General features: G+C 51.1%; 1 protein-coding gene across 3 annotated transcripts in view; it reads right to left on the bottom strand.

Moving 5' to 3' along the window:
- Positions 1 to 1389: 1389 nt before the first annotated feature.
- The window catches only part of ENPP1 (ectonucleotide pyrophosphatase/phosphodiesterase 1), an 86310-nt gene continuing 65568 nt past the window's right edge, over positions 1390 to 22131 (bottom strand). Inside the window, exons 20-25 of one of the 3 annotated variants that reach the window (XM_064170037.1) lie at positions 11060 to 11214; positions 8598 to 8733; positions 6967 to 7044; positions 5043 to 5175; positions 4061 to 4217; positions 1390 to 3181 (exon numbers count right to left, since the gene is read on the bottom strand). In XM_064170037.1, coding sequence (XP_064026107.1) covers positions 3011 to 3181; positions 4061 to 4217; positions 5043 to 5175; positions 6967 to 7044; positions 8598 to 8733; positions 11060 to 11214 — 830 coding nt within the window. In that variant the 3' untranslated portion in view covers positions 1390 to 3010. Of the gene's footprint in view, positions 3182 to 4060; positions 4218 to 5042; positions 5176 to 6966; positions 7045 to 8597; positions 8734 to 11059; positions 11215 to 22131 lie in introns of those variants that run through there. The other 2 variants (XM_064170038.1, XM_064170039.1) reach the window with 2 other exon arrangements.

Below are 22131 nucleotides of genomic sequence, written 5' to 3'. Positions count from 1 at the left end.
AGGCTGCCTGCCCCAAACCATTCCTCGCTCATTTAATTTCTTGAGTAGCCAGCAGACCTCACTGCTTAATTGCACCCAGGCAGCCCTTGCCTACACCTGATGGTCCCTGCTGCAGCTTCAGGTCCTTTCAGCTTCTTCCTAACAGTCACAAGAATTAGCTAAGCTCTCTCCACCCTGGGACAACCTTTAACACCCATGAAGGTTCCTACCACCCCCTCCTCAGCTGTCCTTTTGCTAACCCAAACAAATGTCACTGATAAGCAGATAGTGACTGGTTAGCACCTTCCATGTATCTGTGGGCACCTACTGCAGCCCTCAGCATCTCCTGGTGCCCTCCCTGAGAATGCCTGGGGACACACAACACTGCTAGGCACAGCTAGACTGAGGAACTTTGGCCTGCCCCTCCACTGCCTTCACCTGCAAGGCCAGACTGGAGAGCAGCTGGTGTTAGGCAATGACTGCACTGACTGCTGAGGGTCAGGGCCCCACAGACTTCTGTGGCGCTGCCCAGTTTCACCTGGTGAAAATCACACAATGGGCTGGGATGGGCTGGGCTAGAAGGGACCTCCAAAGCTCATCCAGTCCAACCCCCTTGCAGTCAGCAGGGACATCCTCAGTTAGATCAGGTTGCCCAGAGCCCTGTCCAGCCTCACCTTGAGTATCTCCAGGGATGGGCCTCAACCACCTCCCTGGGCAGCCTGTTGCAGTGTTCCAGCAGGCTCCTGCTGCAGAACTTGTTTCTCACATCCAATCTCAATCTGCTCTGCTCTCATTTCAAACCACTGCACTCATCCTGTCCCTGTGTGCCTCTGGAAACAATCCCTCTGCAGCCTTCTTTGCTCCCTTCAGGTACTGGCAGGCTGCTTTTAGGTCTCCCTGGAGCCTTCTCCAGGCTGAACACTCCCAGCTCCCTCAGCCTGTCCCCATAGCAGAGGTTCTCCAGCCCCCTTCACCAGGTTCACATCTTTCCTCTGATGAATGCCCCACAGCTGGCCCCAGCCCTGCAAGTGAGGTCTCCCCAGAGCAGAGCAGAGGGGCAGGATCCCCTCTCTCCATCTCTGCCCATGCTGCTTTGGATGTAGCCCAGGCTGCCCTTGCCCTTCTGTGCTGCCAGTGCCCATTGATGGCTCCTGTGCAGCTTCTCCCACACCAGCACCCCTAAGTCCTCTGCAGGGCTGCCCTGAGCTAGGTGCAGGACCTTGCTCTCTTGACTGTCTTTCTACCTGCCCCTTCCGTTAGTGAACAATTCAACACTCCAGCTTCAGAAGTTATCTTCAACTCAAAGAGCAGGAACTGAAGCAAATTCCTTCTCACCCCCTAAAAATAACATGAACTAATCATGACGTTGGACTGGCCAGGAGCCTCTGGTACAGCAAGGGTCAGGAGAAGTGGGCTCTGAGGGATGTTTTTATCAGTCACAAGCAGGTACAGAGCAGTTACACTGATCAGGCTGTCACAGTTGTATCACAACCGGGGGCTGCTACAACGGATCTGAATTCCACACAGTGAAAACTACTTCAGGGGAAAAAATAAATCATGCTTGGAATAGAAGAGCAAGAAAAGACGTTTGGTTAAAAGAGAAAATGTCCCCTCCAGGCTGAAGCTACTGGAAAAGCCTCCACTGCTTTCCAGCCTCCACCAGGCACGTCCAGGCTGTGAGGTGGGACAGCTCAGGCACAGGCTCCTCCTTCTGGCACTCTTGTGCGTGGTGCATTCTCTCCTTTGTCCGTGAGAAGAGCAGAGGTGTGGCTCTGTGCCAGCTCCACGGAGGACAGAGCCAGCTGTGGCCACCAGCCTCAGCGAGAGTGGGGAATGGGAGCGGCGGCAGCAGCAGCAGAGGGACTGGCCGAGGAGGAGCTCCTGCACTCCTGAGTGCCTGCAGCAGCCAGCAGGCAGCCTGCCAGCTCCTATCGGAGCTCACTGCACGCTTCTGCAGAACCCGCAGCTGGCAGCGTCTGCCTTCCAGAGGGACCAGTTGGGTGAGCTGCACTTTGGGAGATGTAGCTCTAAGAACAGCTACAAACACAGCCAGGATGGGGGTATTTGCTGCCAGTGGACAACTGAGCGCCCCGTGGGCACAGCATGCCGCTGCAGTGTGCCGCTGGAGATGAGCTGACCAGCCTAGGGCAAAATTGCTTTCTCCTGACCATGGGATTTTAAAGACGCAGCTGGCAAACCCACGCAGCAACTGGAGGAAAACAGCTTTGCCTCAAGAAAGCAGAGTCCTTCAGTCAATTGGAAGCTTACTTTGCAGCAAGAGCTTTGCTGGAGCTCAGACACATTCCTCAACTCATGTCTCCTGATTTGCAGGTGACTGGATGCAGCCTGCACCTGCTCATTCTGAAGATGCATTTACAACATGCAAGCTGTGCAACAAATCCTCCTTCAGTGCTGGAGACCCCACAGGCAGCAGCAGCAGCAGACCAAAGCTCCCACCTAACAGCACCCCTCTGGCCAGGCAATCTCCTCCCTGCTGGGGAAGCTCCAGTTCCCAGCCTTGACAACCTCAGCAGGGCTTCTTGCGGCACGAGGCTGCCTCATTCTACGAGAGCCAAAGTTCAGAATGCTGCAGGGAGGACTGCAGGGAGGGGTGGTGCTGTCTGGTGGCAGAGGTCCCCAGGAAGCAGCACTGTGCTAATTATCTTTAGTTTTAAAGCAGAGCATTGATCTAAACCCGTCCTGCAGCAACTTCTCTCCCTTCAGTTAAAAAGGTAACATCCTTGTTGATGTCTCAGGCTGTGATGATCAAATGCTGCCAGCACTGAAGAACGGCCCTGACTCCATCACATCCAAGTGGGAACGACAGGAGCTGCCAGCCTGTGTTGCACATATCAGGAGTCCCTGAGATATAAATATGGCACCCACTCTCCTCCCTACTGGCATTTTGGTCCAGAGTTCTCAATAAATGTTCCAGCTTATTAAAAAAGAACCTAAAAAAAGTCTTCCTCCATTAGAAAGTCTATTTACAAGCCAGCTGTGAGAGATGGCAGCAACATTCCATAGGATGAACTCAGTTCACTTCAGCAGTGGGCAAATATGTTTTTAACTGCAAAATCTCAGACACTGGCTGGTTCCTGTCCTGATAGAAACTGAGTCCAGTGAGCAGCTCCACATCTCTGATCCGAGCTGTGTGGAACTTCATTCTCTCTTCAACCCAGGTGGACTCAGCCTTGCCATCCTGCTGGGACAGAGCGGGAGAAAAGGGCACTGTAAAACGTTGGCATTTCTGACCTGCAGTTGGTGAAGCAGCAGAGGACATCTGGTGTGTAATGGAGACAAGAAAGCAGCAGCTGCGGGCAGGCAAGTGCAGAGTCCTGCACCTGGGGAGGAGTAACAGCAGGTGCCAGCACAGCCTAGGGGCATGCTGCTGGAGAGCAGCCCCAGGGACAGGGTCTTTGGAGTCCTGGGCCACAGCAAGTTCTGCGGGGTCAGCAATGTGCCCTGGTGGCCAAGAGGGCCAATGGTCTCCTGGGGTACAGGCCAGCAAGCCAGGGAGGTTCTCCTGCCCCTCTACTCTGTGCTGGTGAGACCACACCCAGAGTATTGTGTCCAGCTCTGGAATCCCCAGTTCAAGAGTGACAGAGATAGACTGGAGAGAGTCCAATGGAGGCTATGAGGATGCTGAAGGGACTGAACATCTGTGTGAGGAGGAGACTGAGAGGGGATCTGAGCAATGGTTACAAATAGCTGAGGGCTGGGGGGCAAGAGCAGGGGCCAGGCTCTGTGCAGTGCTGTCCTGGGGTAGGGCAAGGAGCAGTGGACACAAACTGGAACCCAGGGAGTTGCACCTCAAGATGAGGAGAAACTTGTTTGGTGTGAGGGTGCTGGAGGCCTGGAGCAGGCTGCCCAGAGAGGCTGTGGAGTCTCCTTCTGTGGAGACTTTTCAAGCCCCACCTGGATGTCTTCCTGTGTGCCCTGCCCTAGGTGACCCTGCCCTGGCAGGAGAGGTCGGTCTCAATGATCTCAGGAGGTCCTTTCCAACCCCCCCACACTGTGACTCTGTGACAGCCAAGCAGACCAAGCTGGACACTGAGGTGCTCCAGGCACTGCTCATACTCACTGCACAGCTCTCACTGTTGTCTTCTCTGTGAGGCACGACAAAGGACAAAGCATCCAGAGACCCCTCACATGCCAGAGGAGTTTCAGAGGTGTTTTTACAACTGGTCAGTACAATGAAGAAGTGAGTTGGAACTGGAACTTCTGAATTACTGGGGTGCCTGAAACACAAAAGGTCTTTCAGTAAAACCACATCACAAAGGATAAAGGACAGGAGGCAGCTGTGTGTGGCAGCTGCACTGCAGCCATGCACCTCCTCCGCCCAAAGAAGGCTTTGGTCTGGAAGCACAATCCCAGATTCCTGCTTTGCAGATCAGGTGTGGCTTATGGTCTGATCTAAGTAACAAAGGCTGATGATGCACAGCAACAAACTGAAAATATCTAAAAGTCCCAAGCAGATGAAGAGTGCAGAACACCACCTGTGGGCTGGCCTGCACCCACGGCTTTCTGCTGGGACACTGCCAGCTCCAAAGAACCAACCAGGGCAGCCCGGGGAAGCCCTTGCCTCACCTCTTAGACACTGGCACAGGCTGCCCAGGGAGGTGCAAGAGTCCCCATCCCTGGCGGGGTTTCAAAGCTGCCTGGATGTGGTGCTGAGGGAGGTGGTTTGGTGGCAGTGGTGAGCAGCAGTGGTGGGGCTGTGAGCTCTGGGAGGGTGCTTGGATTTGATCTCAAGGCTCTCTTTCAACCTCAACAGTTCTGTGGTTCTAAGATCTCAGTCTAGAGAATGTTCTTCCACATGCAAGAGCTTCTCCTACAGTCCACCTTCAGGTTTTAGGATGACATTTTTGAGGGTGCATTTTCAATTGGTGCTCATTGCTGCTCCTCACCTTCGCCCTCCTGCACCTGCTCAGTGCCAGCTGAACTGACACAGCCTGCCCAGGCACATCTTTACAAGATGTTTTGCTTTGGAGCAAGGATCAGAACTGCTTTTTGACCTCTACTGGAGGACAGTAACAGAGGACTGGCATGTGAGAGGTCCTCACCTTTTCACCTTTTCTGGGCTATCACAGAGCCCATCAGCATCGTAATCAAACACAGGCCCACTGACCACATTGACGCCGCTCCTGGCTGCAGCATACCTTGGCAGCAGCTGCTGGTGGAAGTAGTTCCAGAGGACTGAAACACAGAAATGGAAGTGGGACAATGCCCAAGGCAAAAGTTGTCAGTGCAGCTCTGCAGAGTTCTCAGTGGAGCACAGGCAGGATCAGCTAGGGAAACCCTCAGCCACACACAGCACTGCAGCTCCCCCAGGAGCAGTGTGCACTGCAGCACCTCCTGGCACTGGGGTTTCACAGCCACCCCAAACACAAAGCCAAGGCATGGAGATGCTGCTGCCCTGTGGCCTTCAGCTTGTGTCCTTAGAAAGCAAATCAGGCAGAGACCAGAGGGAGGTGAGACAACACCAAGTGTGCCTCTGTCCCGTGCTGCTATCGAGCTGGCCTGGCTGACCTGTACCTCCACACCTGCTGGCTGGGAAGTGTCTCACTGGTGAGATCCAGTGAGGGTGGTGAGACACTGGCACAGGTTGCCCAGGGAGGTTTTGGATGACCCCCCATGGAGGTGTTCAAGGTATCATAGTATCATAGTATCACAGTATCATCAGGGTTGGAAGAGACCTCACAGATCATCGAGTCCAACCCTTTACCACACAGCTCAAGGCTAGACCATGGAACCAAGTGCCACGTCCAACCTTGCCTTAAAGTGCCCCAGGGACGGCGACTCCACCACCTCCCCGGTGGGGAAGGCGACCAGCCTGGATGAGCAAACAGCTCCTGAAGGAATTGGGGGAAAAAAAGAGGGTGTATCACCTCTGGAAGGAGGGGAAGGCTTCTCCTGACGTGTTTAAGGAGGTAGCCAGATTATGCAGGAGAAAAATTAGAGAGGCTAAGGCTCAGCTAGAACTTAGGCTGCCACTTCCGTGAAAGTTAACAAAAAACACTTTTATAAATGTATCAATGCTAAAAAGAAGGGCAAGAAGAGCCTCCACTGCTTACTGCACCAGAAGGGGAATACTATAACTGATGATGTAGAAAAGGCAGAGGTCCTGAATGCCTTCTTCGCCTCAGTTTTCAACAGTAAGGAGGGAGGAGTTCAGGGCAAGTGGCCTCTTGAACTGGGGGATGGGGTCAGGGAGCAGTGTGTTCCCCTGGAAAGGTCCAACTATCCTGGACCCCTTTGTTCTCGAGGACTGCTGCCCAGGGGACTTCGGAAATAAGTTTCCCAAGCAAATTGAAGTTTGCCCTCCGATTGAAGTCAGACTAGATGAGGCCTTGGGCAAATGTCCCTGCCCATGGTAGGGGGTTGGAATTAGATGATCTTTAAGGTCTCTTCCAACCCAAACCATTCCAAGACCCTCTGCTATTTTTAATTACAGCTAAGAGGTGATCACTACTCCACTAATACAAAACCAAGACATCTTTTGTCCAGAGAAGTACCTTAGTTGCTCTTCTCTCATCTCATATTCCATCCCACCTAGACAGTGCAGGTCTTCATCTTCTGTATTAGGGACAATCATTTTCCTCTTTCCTTAGTGCCTGAGACATTAGATTTCTGCCTGGAAACCCACTGGACTTCAGAAGACATTCCTAAAGTGGACCTTAATGTAACTGACAAAGTTCTCTCTGGTGTCTGGGTTCCCCAGAACACATTCTGTAGAGCCCTGCCCGGGTGGGTAGGGAAATGCAAACAGCAGCGACCGCAGACCCCGACACTGCTGCCATGTGCAGAGCAGCTGCTTAGTGGTAACCTCACAACCTGGCTCTCTCATAATCCCACTACAGGGAACTTCTCCCTGAGGTCAGCAGCCCACAGCTGGGGAAGCAGCTCAGCAGGGCTGGTCTGCACGAGTGGGAAGCAAGCAGAGCCCCAGCAGCCTTTGCTGCCCTCAGCTGTGCACAATCACAGTACCTTTAAATGCAGGGTACATGGGCACGGTGTTGCTGGCGAGCAGGGCATCGTAGTGAGGCCTCTCTCCTGCCATGAAGGCTAGAACAAAAAAAACAATTAATGACTTACCTGTCTCTGCAAACCTGCATCTGCATGCTCTTGAGATGGCTGCACTGCCACTGAAATGACCTCAGCTCCACCTTCCTCTCCAAACTGATGTGTGGCTAAGCGCCAGCTTCGGCACACCCAAAACAAGTGACCTTAAAGCAGCAGCAGCAGCACTTGTCTGGGATCTGTGCTGCATCCAAACAGGGAGAGCAGCAGCACAGGGAGGGGATTCTGCCCCTCTGCTCTGCTTAGACGCCCACCTGCAGCACTGCATCCAGCTCTGGGGACCTCAATACAAGAGAGACATAGACCTGATGGAAAGGGTCCAGAGGAGGCCATGAAGATCATCAGAGGGTTGGAGAACCTCCCGTGTGGGGACAGGCTGGGGGAATTGGGACTATTCAGCCTGGAGAAGAGAAGGCTCCAGGGAGACCTCTGAGCAGCCTTCCAGTACCTGAAGGGGGTGCAGGAGAGGTGGGGAGGGATTGTTCAGAAGGGCCTGTGGGGACAGGATGAGGTCAATGGTTTGAAACTGGAGCAGGGCAGAGTTAGGTTGGACATCAGGAGGAAGTTCTGCACTTGGGTGGGGAGACACTGACACAGGCTGCCCAGGGAGGCTTCCCCCATCCGTGGAAACATTCAAGGCCAAACTTGTTGCTTCCCTTTGCTACCTGATCTAGTAGGAGGTGTCCCTGCTCTCTGCTGGGCTGTTGGACATTTAAGGGTCCCTTCCAACCCAATGCATTCTGTGATTCTACTTACAGGGTGTAAAGTTTTGCGAGATCAGACAACCTCCAGCTGCTGAAGTGCCCCAAATGTTTTCCTTTCTCACAGGCTGAAATGGACTGCAACAATTCACAGCTATTGCTTCACAGAACCATTCAGGTTGGAAAGGACCCTTGGGATCACCAGGTCCAACCACTGACCCTGCTCTACAGACTTCATCTCTAAACCACATCCCCAGGCACCACATCCAAAGGACCTTTAAAGCCCTCCTGAGAGGATGACTTCACCACCTCCATGGGTAGCCTTTCTGGGGTCAGTGCCTGACCACTCTTGCTGAGAAAACATCCTAATGTCCACCCTGACCCTGCCCTGCTGCAGTTTGAGGCCATTGCCTCTTGTCCTGTTGACAATGGCCTGTGAGACCAGCACCAACCTCTCCACAACTCCTCTCAGGCAGCTGTAGACAGCAATGAGGTCTGCCCTCAGCCTCCTCTTCTCCAGGCTAACCATCCCCAGCTCCTTCAGTTGCTCATCAGATCTATTCTCCAGCCCTTCCTCAGCTTCCCTGCCCTACTCTGCTCTCACCTCAGCACCTCCACAGCTCTCTTGTGTTCAGCTGCCCAAAACTGGACACAACACTCGAGCTGTGGCCTCACCAGTGCCCAGCACAGGGCACAATCCCCTCCCTGCTGACCACAGCATTTCTAATGCAGGCTTCATCCTCTGGGCAGTTATCAGGACATCTATAGACGACCACAACTGCTAGAGCACAACTCACTGCAATCACCTCTGCTGGCAGATGAAGGCACAGCACTTACTCGGAGGAGCAAGGAATCCATAACTCAGGCCAGGTCGGTTGCTGTAAAACAAACAGGTGTGGCTGTGGTTCAGAGGCACACGACCATCCTTGTGCAAACAGCTGGAGGCATCTTCTGCAGCAGAAACCCACTGGTCCTGGTGAACAAGGAGAGAGTGTCACTGCTGCAGGCACAGCTGCCCTACAGCGCTGCCCTCCCTCGCACTCCTTAACTGCAGCTGCCTTGAACGTGGTGAAGGGACTAAAGGAAGATGCAAGAATTGTTCCTCTCTTGCAAGGGAGAGCTCAGAACAGTGTGATCAGAGAGGAAACCTAGAGCTGCCCACTAGAGACAACTGATCTGCTGCAGAGGTACTTGCTCCTGGAACCAGAGAATTGTTCCTCCAGCTGCAGCTCTCTTAACATCATCCAGCCCAGCCAGCAACCCAACCCCACCGTGGCCATCAAAGCATGGCCCCAGCTGCCATGGCCACACTTTTCATGAACACCTCCAGGAACAGGGACTCCACCACCTCCCTGGGCAGCCTGTGCCAGTCCCTGACCACTCTTGCAGCAGAGAAATTGTTCCTTATCTCCAGCCTAAACCACCCCTGGCACAGTTTCAGGCCACTTCCTCTCCTTCCATCACTGATCCTGGGCAGCAGAGCCCAACCCCCATCTCACTGCAGCCTCCTCTCAGGGAGTTGCAGAGAGCAATGAGGTCTCCCTCAGCCTTCTCTTGTCCGCACTGCACACTCCCAGCTCCCTCAGTCACTCCTCCCCACCCCTGTTCTCCAGACCCTTCCCCAGTTTGGTTGCCCTTCTCTGGATCTGCTCCAGCCCTTCAATGTCCTTGGAGTGAGGACCAAAACTGAACCCAGTGCTCAAAGTGTGGCCCCTCCAGTGCCCAGTGCAGGGCCACTGTCACTTTCCTGTTCCTGGTGACCACACCATTGCTGATCCATGCTAGGATGCTGGTGGGCACCTGGGCACTGCTGGGTCATCTTCAGCTGCTGTCATCCAGCCCATCAGGGCTTTTCTGCTGAGCAACTTCAGCCACTCTTCCCCAAAGCTGCAGCATCCACGGGGATGCTGTTCATTCAGGTCAGTAATCAGTGGCACCCAGATGTGCTGTTAGCCACAGTCTGTTCCCACTGCCCACACCTGTCACAGTAAGTGTGGCCTTGCCACACCATACACAACATATTCATGATCAAAAAAACCTTGTCAGAGTTCAGTTCATCTTCTCAGTACCTAAAACCTGCCACTGCCCGGTAAACACACCACAAGCAGCCTCTCCTGCCCTACTGTGGCTTCTAACTTCCCTCTGAATGGGACAGTCCATCCTGAAGAGAACTTCACTTTCATCAGTGCTCTGCATCACCCTATGCATCTCAGCACAGGGTCTGGAACAGCAGAACGATCTCCACCAAACCATCTGCCTCCTTGCCTCCCACTGTGAGGATGATCCCCTGTGGGCAAGCACCAGAAATTATCCTGTTCTTCAAAATGCTCCTGCTACATTCTAAACCCTGCTTTAAGGCCTGGAAGCTCACGTGGAGACCAGACTTGAAGGGCAGCCTGCAGCAGCAGACCTACACTGCCATGCAGATTCACAGGGCTTTGAGCCCAGTGCCAAAGGAGTCCTCACTTCCTGGTGGATCTGCTGCTCTGAAGGCAAAACCACAGCTCCCAGAAAGAGCAAAGAGTCAAAGCCAATCCTTGCTAACATGTCAAAGTGAAGAGAAGCTCAAACAGAATTTCTCTCTTTATCTCATCTGGTCCTTCCTAGCTCCCTGGGAAATAATCACAGAATGGGTTGGGTTGGAAGAGACCACAAAGTTCATCCAGTTCAAAGCCCCTGCCATGGGCAGGGACAGCTCTCACCAGCACAGCTTGCACAAGGCCTCATCCAGCCTGGCCTTGAACACCTCCAGGCAGGGGCATCCACAGCCTCCCTGGGCAGCCTGTGCCAGGGTCTCACCACCCTCACTCTCAAGAATTTCTTCCTCATCTCCACTCTCACTCTCCCCTCTCCCAGCTCAAAGCCACTGTCACTCATCTTGGCACTCCCAGTCCTTGTCCAAAGTCCCTCCCCAGCTCTCCTGCAGCCCCTTCAGGTACTGGAAGGCTGCTCAGAAGTCTCCCTGGAGCCTTCTCTTCTCCAGGCTGAACAGCAACAACTCTCTCAGCCTGTCCCCATAGCAGAGGTTCTCCAGCCTCTGATCATCTTCATGTCCTCCCCTGGACACTCTCCAGCACCTCCATGTCTCTCTTCTGGTGGCCCCACTCTGGAGGCAGTGCTGCAGGTGGGAGGTCTAAGCAGAGCAGAGGGGCAGCATCCCCTCCCTGTGCTGCTGCTCTCCCTGCTCTGGCTGCAGCCCAGGATAAGATCAGAAGCAGGTTTAGGAAGCATTCAGGAGTAGCTGACATTCAAGCTTTTTACCTTTCATGGTGGCTTCTAAGGTGCCCTCCTGTCCTTACCTGCTTGTGGATGGTGTATGCACTCCAGAGGGCCATGCTGTAGTGCTGGCTGTAGGCACTCAGGTAGCGGGGGTGGTGCAGCAGGCAGTAGCTGTGTCTCTGCTGCAGGAGTCTGGGCCGGCCATAGGGCACTGCCAGCTGCTCTATCTTCTCAGCTGCAGGAGAAAGGGTGCTGGGCAGTGCTGCGTGGAGAGCACCTTCCACTGCTATACAGGTCCCCAGTGCCATGCAGGCAGAGCAGGCCCAGCCATAGAGCCCCAAGCAGTCACTCTTTACCAAGGGGAGGCACTAAACCAAACCACCAAGCCAGGCTGAAGCAATCATTTCAAGATACAGTGGACAAATGGGATTTAACCCAAACCACTCAAGGTGAGGCTGGACAGGGCTCTGAACACCCTGCTTTCGAGAAGGTTGCCTCTGCTCACTGCAAGGGGTGGGACTGGATGACCTTTGGAGGTCCCTTCCAACCCTGCTATGGTTCTGTGAAGTCACTACTATTAAGAGCAGTGTTCAGCCAGGTCTTACTGATAACCCAAGCCCAAATCCTGCTGTTTCAGAGTGTAGGTTAAGAACCTTTAGGTTCCTGTTTCTACAACATGGAATCAAAATGGGTTCTGCTGCTGGCCTTGTCCTACTTCTTCAAAGCTGAGCTCAGCATCCAGCTGCACCTCAGCAGAGCATGTCTCAGTGAGGCCACCCAGGTGCTTAGGCCACAGTATCTCCTAATTAACCTGATTTCACTTTGCTGCTGTCTTGGAAGGCCTAAAACATGTCCTGGCTTGCCCCACCCTTCTGCTGATGGGGGAAGCAAGGGTGGGAGGAAAACCAACGCTTGGGCCATTATTTCCCCTCCCAAAGTGCTAAACAGCTCCCCATAGGTGTTTATGCACTTGTGAGTGTCTTGCCTGAGTAAGGGTGAGCAAGCTCTGGGGTCACCTAACATGGTCAGTTTGGCAAATGCCATCTGATTGATGAATCTCTGTGGCCAAAGGAGCCTTTGCATTCAGGCAAGTGATAGAAATGGAGCTGAGCTGCAAGCAGTTGTGCTGCTGCCTCTGCCTCACTGCTCTGCCCTGCCTCAGTGCTCTCCCTCAGTGTGTGCTGCTCTGCTCAGCCTGCTCTGACTCTCGGCTTGGACAACTTGCTCTGCTCTGCCTAGTGTTTCAGGCCAGCTCAGCCCTGATGTTTTGGGCTTGAACTACCTGGAAACTTAAGTGCCTCAAGTTTCCCAGAAGGGACACTGCCAAGGTGGCCCTGAGGAGCACCGGGGGCAGGGTGAGGAGGAAGCGCGCAGTCCCTGCTCTGGCACCGCTGCACCCCAGCTCCCTGCCGGCAGGGAACACGCCGAGCAGCTCCGGCACTGCCACAGAGGAGCCAGGGACTAGCTCTTGATTCTGCTCCGCTGCCAAGACTTTCCCTGAGGCTCCAGGCAGCCACTTCTAAGTGGGGCAGAGCCCTTTTGTGGCTAAACCTTTTCCAGTTTCCTGATTCTCCTGAATTACTACACTGCCTACAAACATCCTTGTGAAGATCTTCCCAAGCGGCTTAGGGCCCAAATGCAACTGCTGTGTATGGAGTGTGAGGGTGGAACTTTTGGGAAATAAAAATAGCCACACATTTTTAATTCCTGCCTCATTAATTGCCCCAGCTAATTCAGCTGTTGTCATGAGAGTCACAGTCCTGTAAGAGTCCCTTTGACAGGGACACGTTTCCAAAGGTGCCCTATTCTTAGTGGAGAAGATCCAGGAAAGCTTAAGCCACTCTTTGGGTGCACCCTGACTATCTGCTGTGCTGGCTCTTTGCCCCTGGACAAGCTACACAAACCAAGAGAAACTTCTGGTTAGCCCTGGGAAAGCAGCAAGCCCTGGGGTCTGCTTGTCACTGCCATGTAGGTGCAGCTCTGGACACTGAGCTGCAGTGAGGTGGCACTAAGTGGAGCATAGCTGCAGAAGAAACAGGGCTCCACAGAACCATTCAGATTGGAAAGGACACTCAGGATCACCAAATCCAACCACTGACCCTGCTCTACAAAGTTCACCACAAACCACATCCCCCAGCACCACATCCAAACCACCTTTAAACCCCTCCAGAATCGGTGACTCCACCACCTGCCTGGGGTCAGTGCCTGACCACTCTCACCGCAAAAAATGTTTCCTAATGTCCACCCTGACCCTGCCCTGCTGCAGTTTGAGGCCATTGCCTCTTGTCCTGTTGACAATGGCCTGTGAGACCAGCACCAATCTCTCCACAACTCCTCTCAGGCAGCTGTAGACAGCAATGAGGTCTGCCCTCAGCCTCCTCTTCTCCAGGCTAACCATCCCCAGCTCCTTCAGTCGCTCAGTCGCTATTCTTCAGCCCTTCCTCAGCTTCCCTGCCCTCCTCTGCTCTCATCCCAGCACCTCCACAGGTGTCTTGTGCTCATCTGCCCAAAACTGGACACAACACTCAAGCTGTGGCCTCACCAGTGCCCAGCACAGGGCACAATCCCCTCCCTGCTCCTGCTGGCCACAGCATTTCTGATCCTAGCCAGGATGCCTTTGGCTTTCTTGGCCACCTGAGCACTTCTGGCTCAAGTTGAGCCACTTGTCCATTACTGCCCTCAGGTCCCTTTCTGCAGGCAGATTCCAGCCACTCTGCCCCAGGTCTGTAGTGCTGCTTGGAGTTGTTGTGGCCCAAGTGCAAGGCCTGGCACTTGGCCCTACTGAAGCTCATGATGTTAACGATGGCCATGGTCTCTCTGCAGAGCCTCCCTGCTCTGATGCAGATCAACTCTCCACCTAACTTGGTGTGCTCTGTGAACTCCCTGCTGAGCTGCTCTGTGTCCTTATCAAGGGCATCCGTGCTAGTTTGAAGCTAGCTAGAATGTTTTGGTGAGAAGAACTAGATTACAGGCTGTGAAAGGGAAACAGTGGTGATGTCTACTGCACTCATAGGCTTGCTGAGAGGTATCAGAGCAAGAATCTAAACATAGATAAGGGAGTCACTCTCTGTCCAGGCTCCGGGCTGCATTTTTCTCTCCAACCTCACCGTTCGTCTCTCTGACTAATCCACCTGCTTCCTAACCCCCCTGGCCAACCCTCCATTCTTCCTTGGGGCACAAGGCAACATCTGGGGTAAGGCTGAGGCGTGAGAGAAGGTGGAAGGGTGGTTGGGAGCCCCTCTGGGGACTCAGGTCCCTGGGAGGGCTGCTGTGTCTCTGTATTACCTTTTACTTTGTCTATTTTGGAGCTGTGGGGATTACACCCTTGGCTATATTGGGTTTAATGTTACTGAGTCTTTTACCAAGAAATGTTTCTTCTTCTGCTTTATCCACAGCTTTAACGAGGGTGATCTTGCCTAAGACCCAGGTACCTAACACTTGCTCTGAATTTTATTCACTGTGGTATGTCTGTTGTGTGTGATCTTAGGTCTCATAATTTTGGATTTTATATTAATTTTGCCTTTATGTAAGAGAAATTCAGGTGTGATGCCTTTAAGAAGCCAAAAGAAACAGAGAGTGTCCAAGACAAATGATAAACAGAGTGAGATAAGCAGCAGTCTGAATATAAACAATGTTAGCTCGGAGGGAGAGCCAGGGGGGGCCACCACTGCACCTCCTCCCCTAGATTCTGGGGATGCTGCCAATGTCCCAGCCAACAACAATAACATGGCAAAAGCCCAGAAACAGATAACGGCTCAGGCCCAAGATGTTTCTTCAGCCAATTCAACTAATTCACCCAATTCAACTCCTCAGGCAGCAAATACCCCTAGCCCTACACCAGACTCGAACTCACAGGCTTCAGGCCAGACCCCCAGTAATTCAAAACCACTACTGGAGTCATCAAAATCTGTCTCAGCTCAAATCATCTTGGCACCTGCCAAAGACCAGACAAATCGATGGCAAAGACTGATTCAAAAGAGGACACAGGAGAGGGGACCTCTGGTGCACAAGAGGAGGAAGAGGAGACATAATTAGATCCCAGTACTCTGATGAGAGGAGTGCTGTGAGGTTGGCTGCCAAGAAAGAGGATGGCTCCAAGGAGTTTAAGAGTGCTGTTAGGAAAGTTCTGCTTCTAGGCCAGGGACAACCAGGACAGCAAGAGGAAGAGGAGAAGGATGACATCCAGGATTCCAACGATCCCCTCAGAGAGGTCAGGGAAGTTAGGAAGGAATACTCAAGGGAATCAGGTGAGCCAATCCTAAGCTGCCTAGTGAGATGCCGTGGCATTGGTGCTAATGCTCTGCAGGTAGGAGACAAGTCTGCCAAGCAGCTGGGACCACTCACCAAGGAGAGTGGAGTGGACAAACACCTAGCAAGTCCTCTTGGTAGGGTTAGCTTGTGGACACGCCTTTTGTTGGCTGTGGCTATGAGATATCCTTCCCGGGATGATCTGCCATGGACAGCCAAGAAGTGGAACAGCATTGAGCAGGGAATTAAGCTTCTGAAGGAGTTTGCTGTGAAGGAAGTGCTTTATGGAGATCATGGTACTCATGAGCCTGATGATATTCCTTTGGGAACAGGTCTCATGAAGAAGCTTACTAAGCTTGCTCCTTCATCCTATGCTAACATCTTGGCCAGCAGGTTTCTATCAAGGAGTGACAATGGAAGGGCTTTCACTGTTGGTGAATTCACTGACCAGCTCAGGCAGATAGAGGACAGCTTGGCACATTCTGCCCTAGTCTCTGCTGTAAAAAGTATGACCAAAGAGATTAAAGATAGCATTAAGGATGGCATTAAAGACAGTATGAGAGAAATGAAAGAGGTACTTAAGACCATTTCCAATCTATTAAAGGAAACCATCCCTGCATCATCTGAATGGGTGCATGTTTCTGCCATCAGGAACAGACGCCCACCTCCTGCAAGGCAATTACAGCCCAGAAGGAGACAAATTCCACCCAGACATCAGCAATCACGTGTGTCACTGTGGGTAACTCTGCGTGACCAATATGGTGAGAACATGAACAAGTGGGATGGTAAACCTACTTCAGCTCTTTCAAAGAGAGTCAGGAACTGCAGAGTGGCAGAAACAGAGGCAGCAATGCCAGGAAAGTAGCTGTCACTTCTTCAGCTCCCCAGAGCAACTGCAATTATTCCAACAACTGCAGTTTCACAACAACACCAATCACTGTGTACACCCCCATGCCATGTTCAGCATTAGGGGTGCCCTGCCTCCAGCCAGGAGGAGGAAAGGGATAGTGGAGAGAACCAAATCTATTGGAATGTATTCATTAGGTGGCCTGGCAGTTCAGAAGTTGGGCAATACAGGGCTTTAGTTGACACAGGTGCTCAGTGTACTTCATTGCCATCCAGTTGCAAGGGGACAGAGTCCATATCTATTTTTGGAATCACTGGTGGAACTCAGGAGTTAACTAAGTTGCAGGCTGAGATAAGTTTAACTGGTAAAGAGTGGAAGAAACATACTACTGTAACTGGTCCTGATGTGCTTTGCATTCTGAGAATTGACTTTTTGAGACAAGGTTGTTTCAAGATCCTAAGGGTCACAAATGGGCTTTTGGAATAGCATCTGTAGAGATTGAGGATGATAAATTGAAATTGTCTGTTAGACCTGAACTTTCTGATGAATCTGCAGTTGTGGGACATCATGACATAGAGGACCTGGAAGTGCCAACTGCTACTCAAACTGTTCATCACAGGCAGTACAGAACTAACCGTGACTCTTTGTTGCCCATTCATCAGCTGATTCGTCAACTGGAGAGTCAGGCTGTCATCGAGAAAGCTCATTCACCTTTCAACAGTCCCATCTGGCCTGTGCACAAAGCTAACGGCGACTGGAGACTGATAGTTGACTTTCGTGCCCTCAACGAGGTGACGCCACCCATGAGCGCAGCTGTGCCGGACATGCTGGAACTCCAGTACGAGCTGGAATCGAAGGAGGCTAAATGGTATGCAACCATAGACATTGCTAATGCTTTCTTCTCTATTCCTATAGCAAAGGAGTGCAGGCCTCAGTTTGCATTCACCTGGAGAGGAATCCAGTACCAGTTCAACCGTTTGCCTCAGGGGTGGAAACACAGCTCAACCATCTGTCACTCAGTCATCCACAATGCACTGGAGAAAGGTAAAGCTCCAGAGCACATCCAGTACATCGACGACATCATTGTGTGGGGCCAAACTGCTGAGGAAGTCTTTGAGAAAGGTAACAAAATCATTGACATTCTGTTGCAAGCAGGTTTGGTCATTAAGCGAAACAAGGTCAAAGGACCTGCCAGAGAAATTCAGTTTCTGCGAGTGCAGTGGCAGGATGGTCGCTGTCACAGTCCACAGGATGTGATCAACAAAGTCTCTACCATGGCAGTTCCCACCAATAAGAAGAACACTCTCTCTTTCTTAGGTGCAGTGGGATTTTGGGGACCACACATTCCTGGTTTCAGTCAGATTGTCAAACCTCTGCATGATGTGACTCGTAAGAGAAACAATTTCGAGTGGGGACCTGAACACCAAGCAGCCTTTGATCAGATCAAGCGAGAAGTAGTCCATGCAGTGGGCTTGGGACCTGTGAGATCTGGTCCAGACATTAAGAACATTCTGTACACGGCTGCCAGTGACAATGTCCAACTTGGAGTCTTTGGCAGAGAGCTCCAAATGAGACACGTGGTCGTCCTCTTGGTTTCTGGGGTTGTAGCTACAGAGGTTCAGAGGCAAATTACACCCCAACAGAGAAAGAGATACTAGCAGCCTATGAAGGAGTGAAAGCAGCTTCTGAAGTGATTGCAACTGAGTCACAATTGCTTTTAGCTCCTAGACTGCCAGTTCTTAACTGGATGTTCAAGGGCAAAGGTTCATCACCGCATCATGCCACAGATGCAACCTGGTGTGCTAGTTTGGAGCAAGCTGGGATGTTTTGGTAAAAGAACTAGATAAGGGCAGTGAAATGAAAAACAATTGATGTCAACTTCTCTCATAGTCTCGCTGAGAGCTCTGGGAAGAAGAAAGACTTATTCTCCATTTTGTCTCTCACTCTTGCTTTTGCCTTAGACCTGGTCACATCTCATTAACCCTGCTCCTACTAACCTTGCTCCCTAACCTCTTGGCTGCACCTCTTTTCTTCCTGAGAACTGGGGTAAGGTTGAGAGGGCCGGGGGGAGGTGTTGGGGTGGTTTGAGAGCCCCTCCTGGGGACTCAGGTTTCTGGGAGGGGAGTTGTGCTTTTGTATTGTTTATCCTTTGTATATTTCTGTATATAAGTGTATATAACTGTATATATTGTAAATAGCTGCTTGTAAATTCTGCTAGCTGTAAATAAATTGCTTCATCTATATTCCCAGGGTCCGTCTGAGTTAGCTGGGGCAAATTCAAAAGTGTGGGGGGGCGGGGTAACCCCCAAACCATCACATTTTTTTAATTGGCTTTGCCCAACGTGGGGCTAGAGATTTTTCAGTGACTGGAAATTAGCTCTGGGAATTAAGATGAAGCTAATCAAGCAGCTATTGTATTTGGTTGGTGCATTGCTCTGGTCTGGTTTTGTTTACTTGGCATTTAATTGGATAAAAGCTCAAATTGTTGCTTATTTCATTGATCTGGCTTATAATAAGGCTAAAGCTAAGGTTTCAGATATGTTCTGGAGCTGGGGTGATTTTATTCTTGGTTATGCTGGTTTTAATATCTCTGAGAATATTACCAAGGACATTACAGGAGCTCTGGTCAATATTGTGACAATCTGGTAAAGGATACCATTCCTGCATCATCTGAATGGGTGCATGTTTCTGCAGTCAGGAACAGACGCCCACCTCCTGCAAGGCAATTCCAGCCCAGGAGGAGACAAATTCCACCCAGACAGCAGCAATCACGTGCGTCACTGTGGATACTTCTGCGTGACACATACGGGGAGAACATGAACAAATGGGATGGTAAACCTACTTCAGCTCTTTCAAAGAGAGTCAGGGAACTGCAGAGTGGCAGAAACAGAGGCAGCAATGCCCGAAAAGTAGCTGTCACTTCTTCAGCTCCTGAGAGCAACTGCAATTGTTCCAACAGTTGCAGTTCCTCTTACAACAACACCAATCACTGTGTACACCCTACATGCCATGTTCAGCATTAGGGGTGCCCTGCCTCCAGCCAGGAGGAGGAAAGGGATAGTGGAGAGAACCGAATCTATTGGAATGTATTCATTAGGTGGCCTGGCAGTTCAAGAGTTCGGAAATACAGGGCTTTAGTTGACACAGGTGCTCAGTGTACTTTATTGCCATCTAATTGCAAAGGGACAGAGTCCATTTCTATCTTTGGAATCACTGGTGGATCTCAAGAGTTAACTAAGATACAGGCTGAGATCAGTTTAACTGGTAAAGAGTGGAAGACACATACTATTGTAACTGGTCCTGATGCGCCTTGCATTTTGGGAATTGACTTTTTGAGACAAAGTTGTTTCAAAGATCCTAAGGGTCACAAATGGGCTTTTGGAATAGCATCTGTAGAGATTGAGGATGATAAATTGAAATTGTCTGTTAGACCTGAACTTTCTGATGAATCTGCAGTTGTGGGACATCATGACATAGAGGACCTGGAAGTGCCAATTGCAACTCAAACTGTTCATCATAGGCAGTACAGAACTAACCGTGACTCTTTGTTGCCCATTCATCAGCTGATTCGTCAATTGGAGAGTCAGGCTGTCATCGAGAAAGCTCATTCACCTTTCAACAGTCCCATCTGGCCTGTGCGTAAACCTACGGGCGACTGGAGACTGACAGTTGACTTTCGTGCCCTCAACGAGGTGACACCACCCATGAGTGCAGCTGTGCCGGACATGCTGGAACTCCAGTACGAGCTGGAATCGAAGGAGGCTAAATGGTATGCAACCATAGACATTGCTAACGCTTTCTTCTCTATTCCTATAGCAAAGGAGTGCAGGCCTCAGTTTGCATTCACCTGGAGAGGAATCCAGTACCAGTTCAATCGTTTGCCTCAGGGGTGGAAACACAGCTCAACCATCTGTCACTCAGTCATCCACAATGCACTGGAGAAAGGTAAAGCTCCAGAGCACATCCAGTACATCGACGACATCATTGTGTGGGGCCAAACTGCTGAGGAAGTCTTCGAGAAAGGTAACAAAATCATTGACATTCTGCTGCAAGCAGGTTTTGCCATTAAGAGAGACAAGGTCAAAGGACCTGCCAAAGAAATTCAGTTTCTGGGAGTGCGGTGGCAGGATGGTCGCCGTCACATTCCTCAGGATGTGATCAACAAAGTCTCTACCATGGCGGTTCCCACCAGTAAGAAGGACACACTTTCTTTCCTTGGTGTGGTGGGATTTTGGAGACTACACATTCCTGGTTTCAGTCAGATTGTCAAACCTCTGCATGATGTGACTCGTAAGAGAAATAATTTCGAGTGGGGACCTGAACAACAAGCAGCCTTTGGTCAAATCAAACGAGAAGTAGTCCATGCAGTGGGCTTGGGACCTGTGAGATCTGGTCCAGACATCAAGAACATTCTGTACACGGCTGCCAGTGACAATGGTCCAACTTGGAGTCTTTGGCAGAGAGCTCCAAATGAGACACGTGGTCGTCCACTTGGTTTCTGGGGACGTTGTTACAGAGGTTCAGAGACAAATTACACTGCAACTGAGAAAGAGATTCTAGCAGCCTATGAGGGAGTGAAAGCAGCTTCTGAAGTGATTGGAACTGAGTCACAATTGCTTTTAGCTCCTAGACTGCCAGTTCTTAACTGGATGTTCAAGGGCAAAGGTTCATCACCACATCATGCCACAGATGCAACCTGGTCTAAATGGATGGCTTTGATAACCCAACGAGCACGAATGGGTAATCTCGACCGACCTGGTCTGGTGGAGGTGATCACCAACTGGCCGGAAGGCACAGACTATTCCAAACCTCCAGAGGAGAAAATAACTCGTGCTGAGGAAGCTCCTCCCTATGGTGATCTCTCTGATCAGGAAAAGAACTATGCTTTGTTCTCAGATGATTCCTGTCGTCTTGTTGGGAACAAGCGAATATGGAAGTCAGCAGTTTGGAGTCCAACCAGGAGAGTTACCGAAACGAAAGATGGAGAAGGAGAATCCAGTCAGTTCGCTGAGGTAAAAGCTGTTCAACTTGCTCTTGATGTGGCTGAACGTGAGAATTGGCCTATCCTTTACCTCTACACCGACTCGTGGATGGTAGCCAATGCTCTATGGGGTTGGCTGAAGGACTGGAAGAAGAATGGTTGGCAGAGGAAAGGAAAGCCTATTTGGTGTGCTGATCTATGGCAGGACATTGATGCACGGCTGGAGAAAATTCCAGTGAAGGTGCGGCACGTAGACGCACACATGCCTAAGAGCAGAGCAACTGAGGAACATCACCACAACCAGAAGGCAGACCAAGCTGCTAAGATTGCTCAAGTTGATACCAACTCTGAACTTGACATTGACCTTGATTGGAAACACCGAGGTGAGCTGTTCTTAGCTCGGTGGGCCCATGACTCATCTGGACATCAAGGCAGAGATGGAACATACCGATGGGCTCGTGATAGGTCGATTGACTTGTCCATGGACGCTATCACCCAAGTCATCTATGACTGTGACATTTGTGCTGCTATTAAGCAGGCTAAGCGAATCAAGCCCTTATGGTATGGTGAAAGATGGTCAAAGTACAAGTATGGTGAAGCCTGGCAGATTGACTACATCAGTTTACCTCGATCACGTTCTGGCAAGCAGTATGTGCTGACGATGGTAGAAGCCAGCACTGGATGGTTGGAAACCTATCCAGTTCCACATGCTACTGCACGTAACACCATTGTTGGCTTGGAGAGACAAATCTTGTGGAGACATGGAACTCCAGAGAGAATTGAGTCAGACAATGGTACCCATTTCAAGAACAATCTTGTGAAAAACTGGGCCAAAGAGCATGGTATTGAATGGATCTATCACATACCCTACTATGCACCAGCTTCAGGGAAGATTGAACGCTACAATGGTTTGCTGAAAACCACCCTAAAAGCCATGGGGGGTGGAACTCTGAAAAACTGGGACAAACATTTAGCAGAAGCTACCTGGTTGGTAAATAGTAGAGGTTCAGTAAACAGAGCAGGACCTGCACAATCAGATTTGGTCCAAACAGTAGACGGTGATAAAGTTCCTGTTG

This window comes from Pogoniulus pusillus, chromosome 33 (genome assembly GCF_015220805.1).
Source record: "Pogoniulus pusillus isolate bPogPus1 chromosome 33, bPogPus1.pri, whole genome shotgun sequence".
NCBI lineage: Eukaryota > Metazoa > Chordata > Aves > Piciformes > Lybiidae > Pogoniulus > Pogoniulus pusillus.
This window is presented reverse-complemented; position numbering and strand designations above follow the sequence as displayed.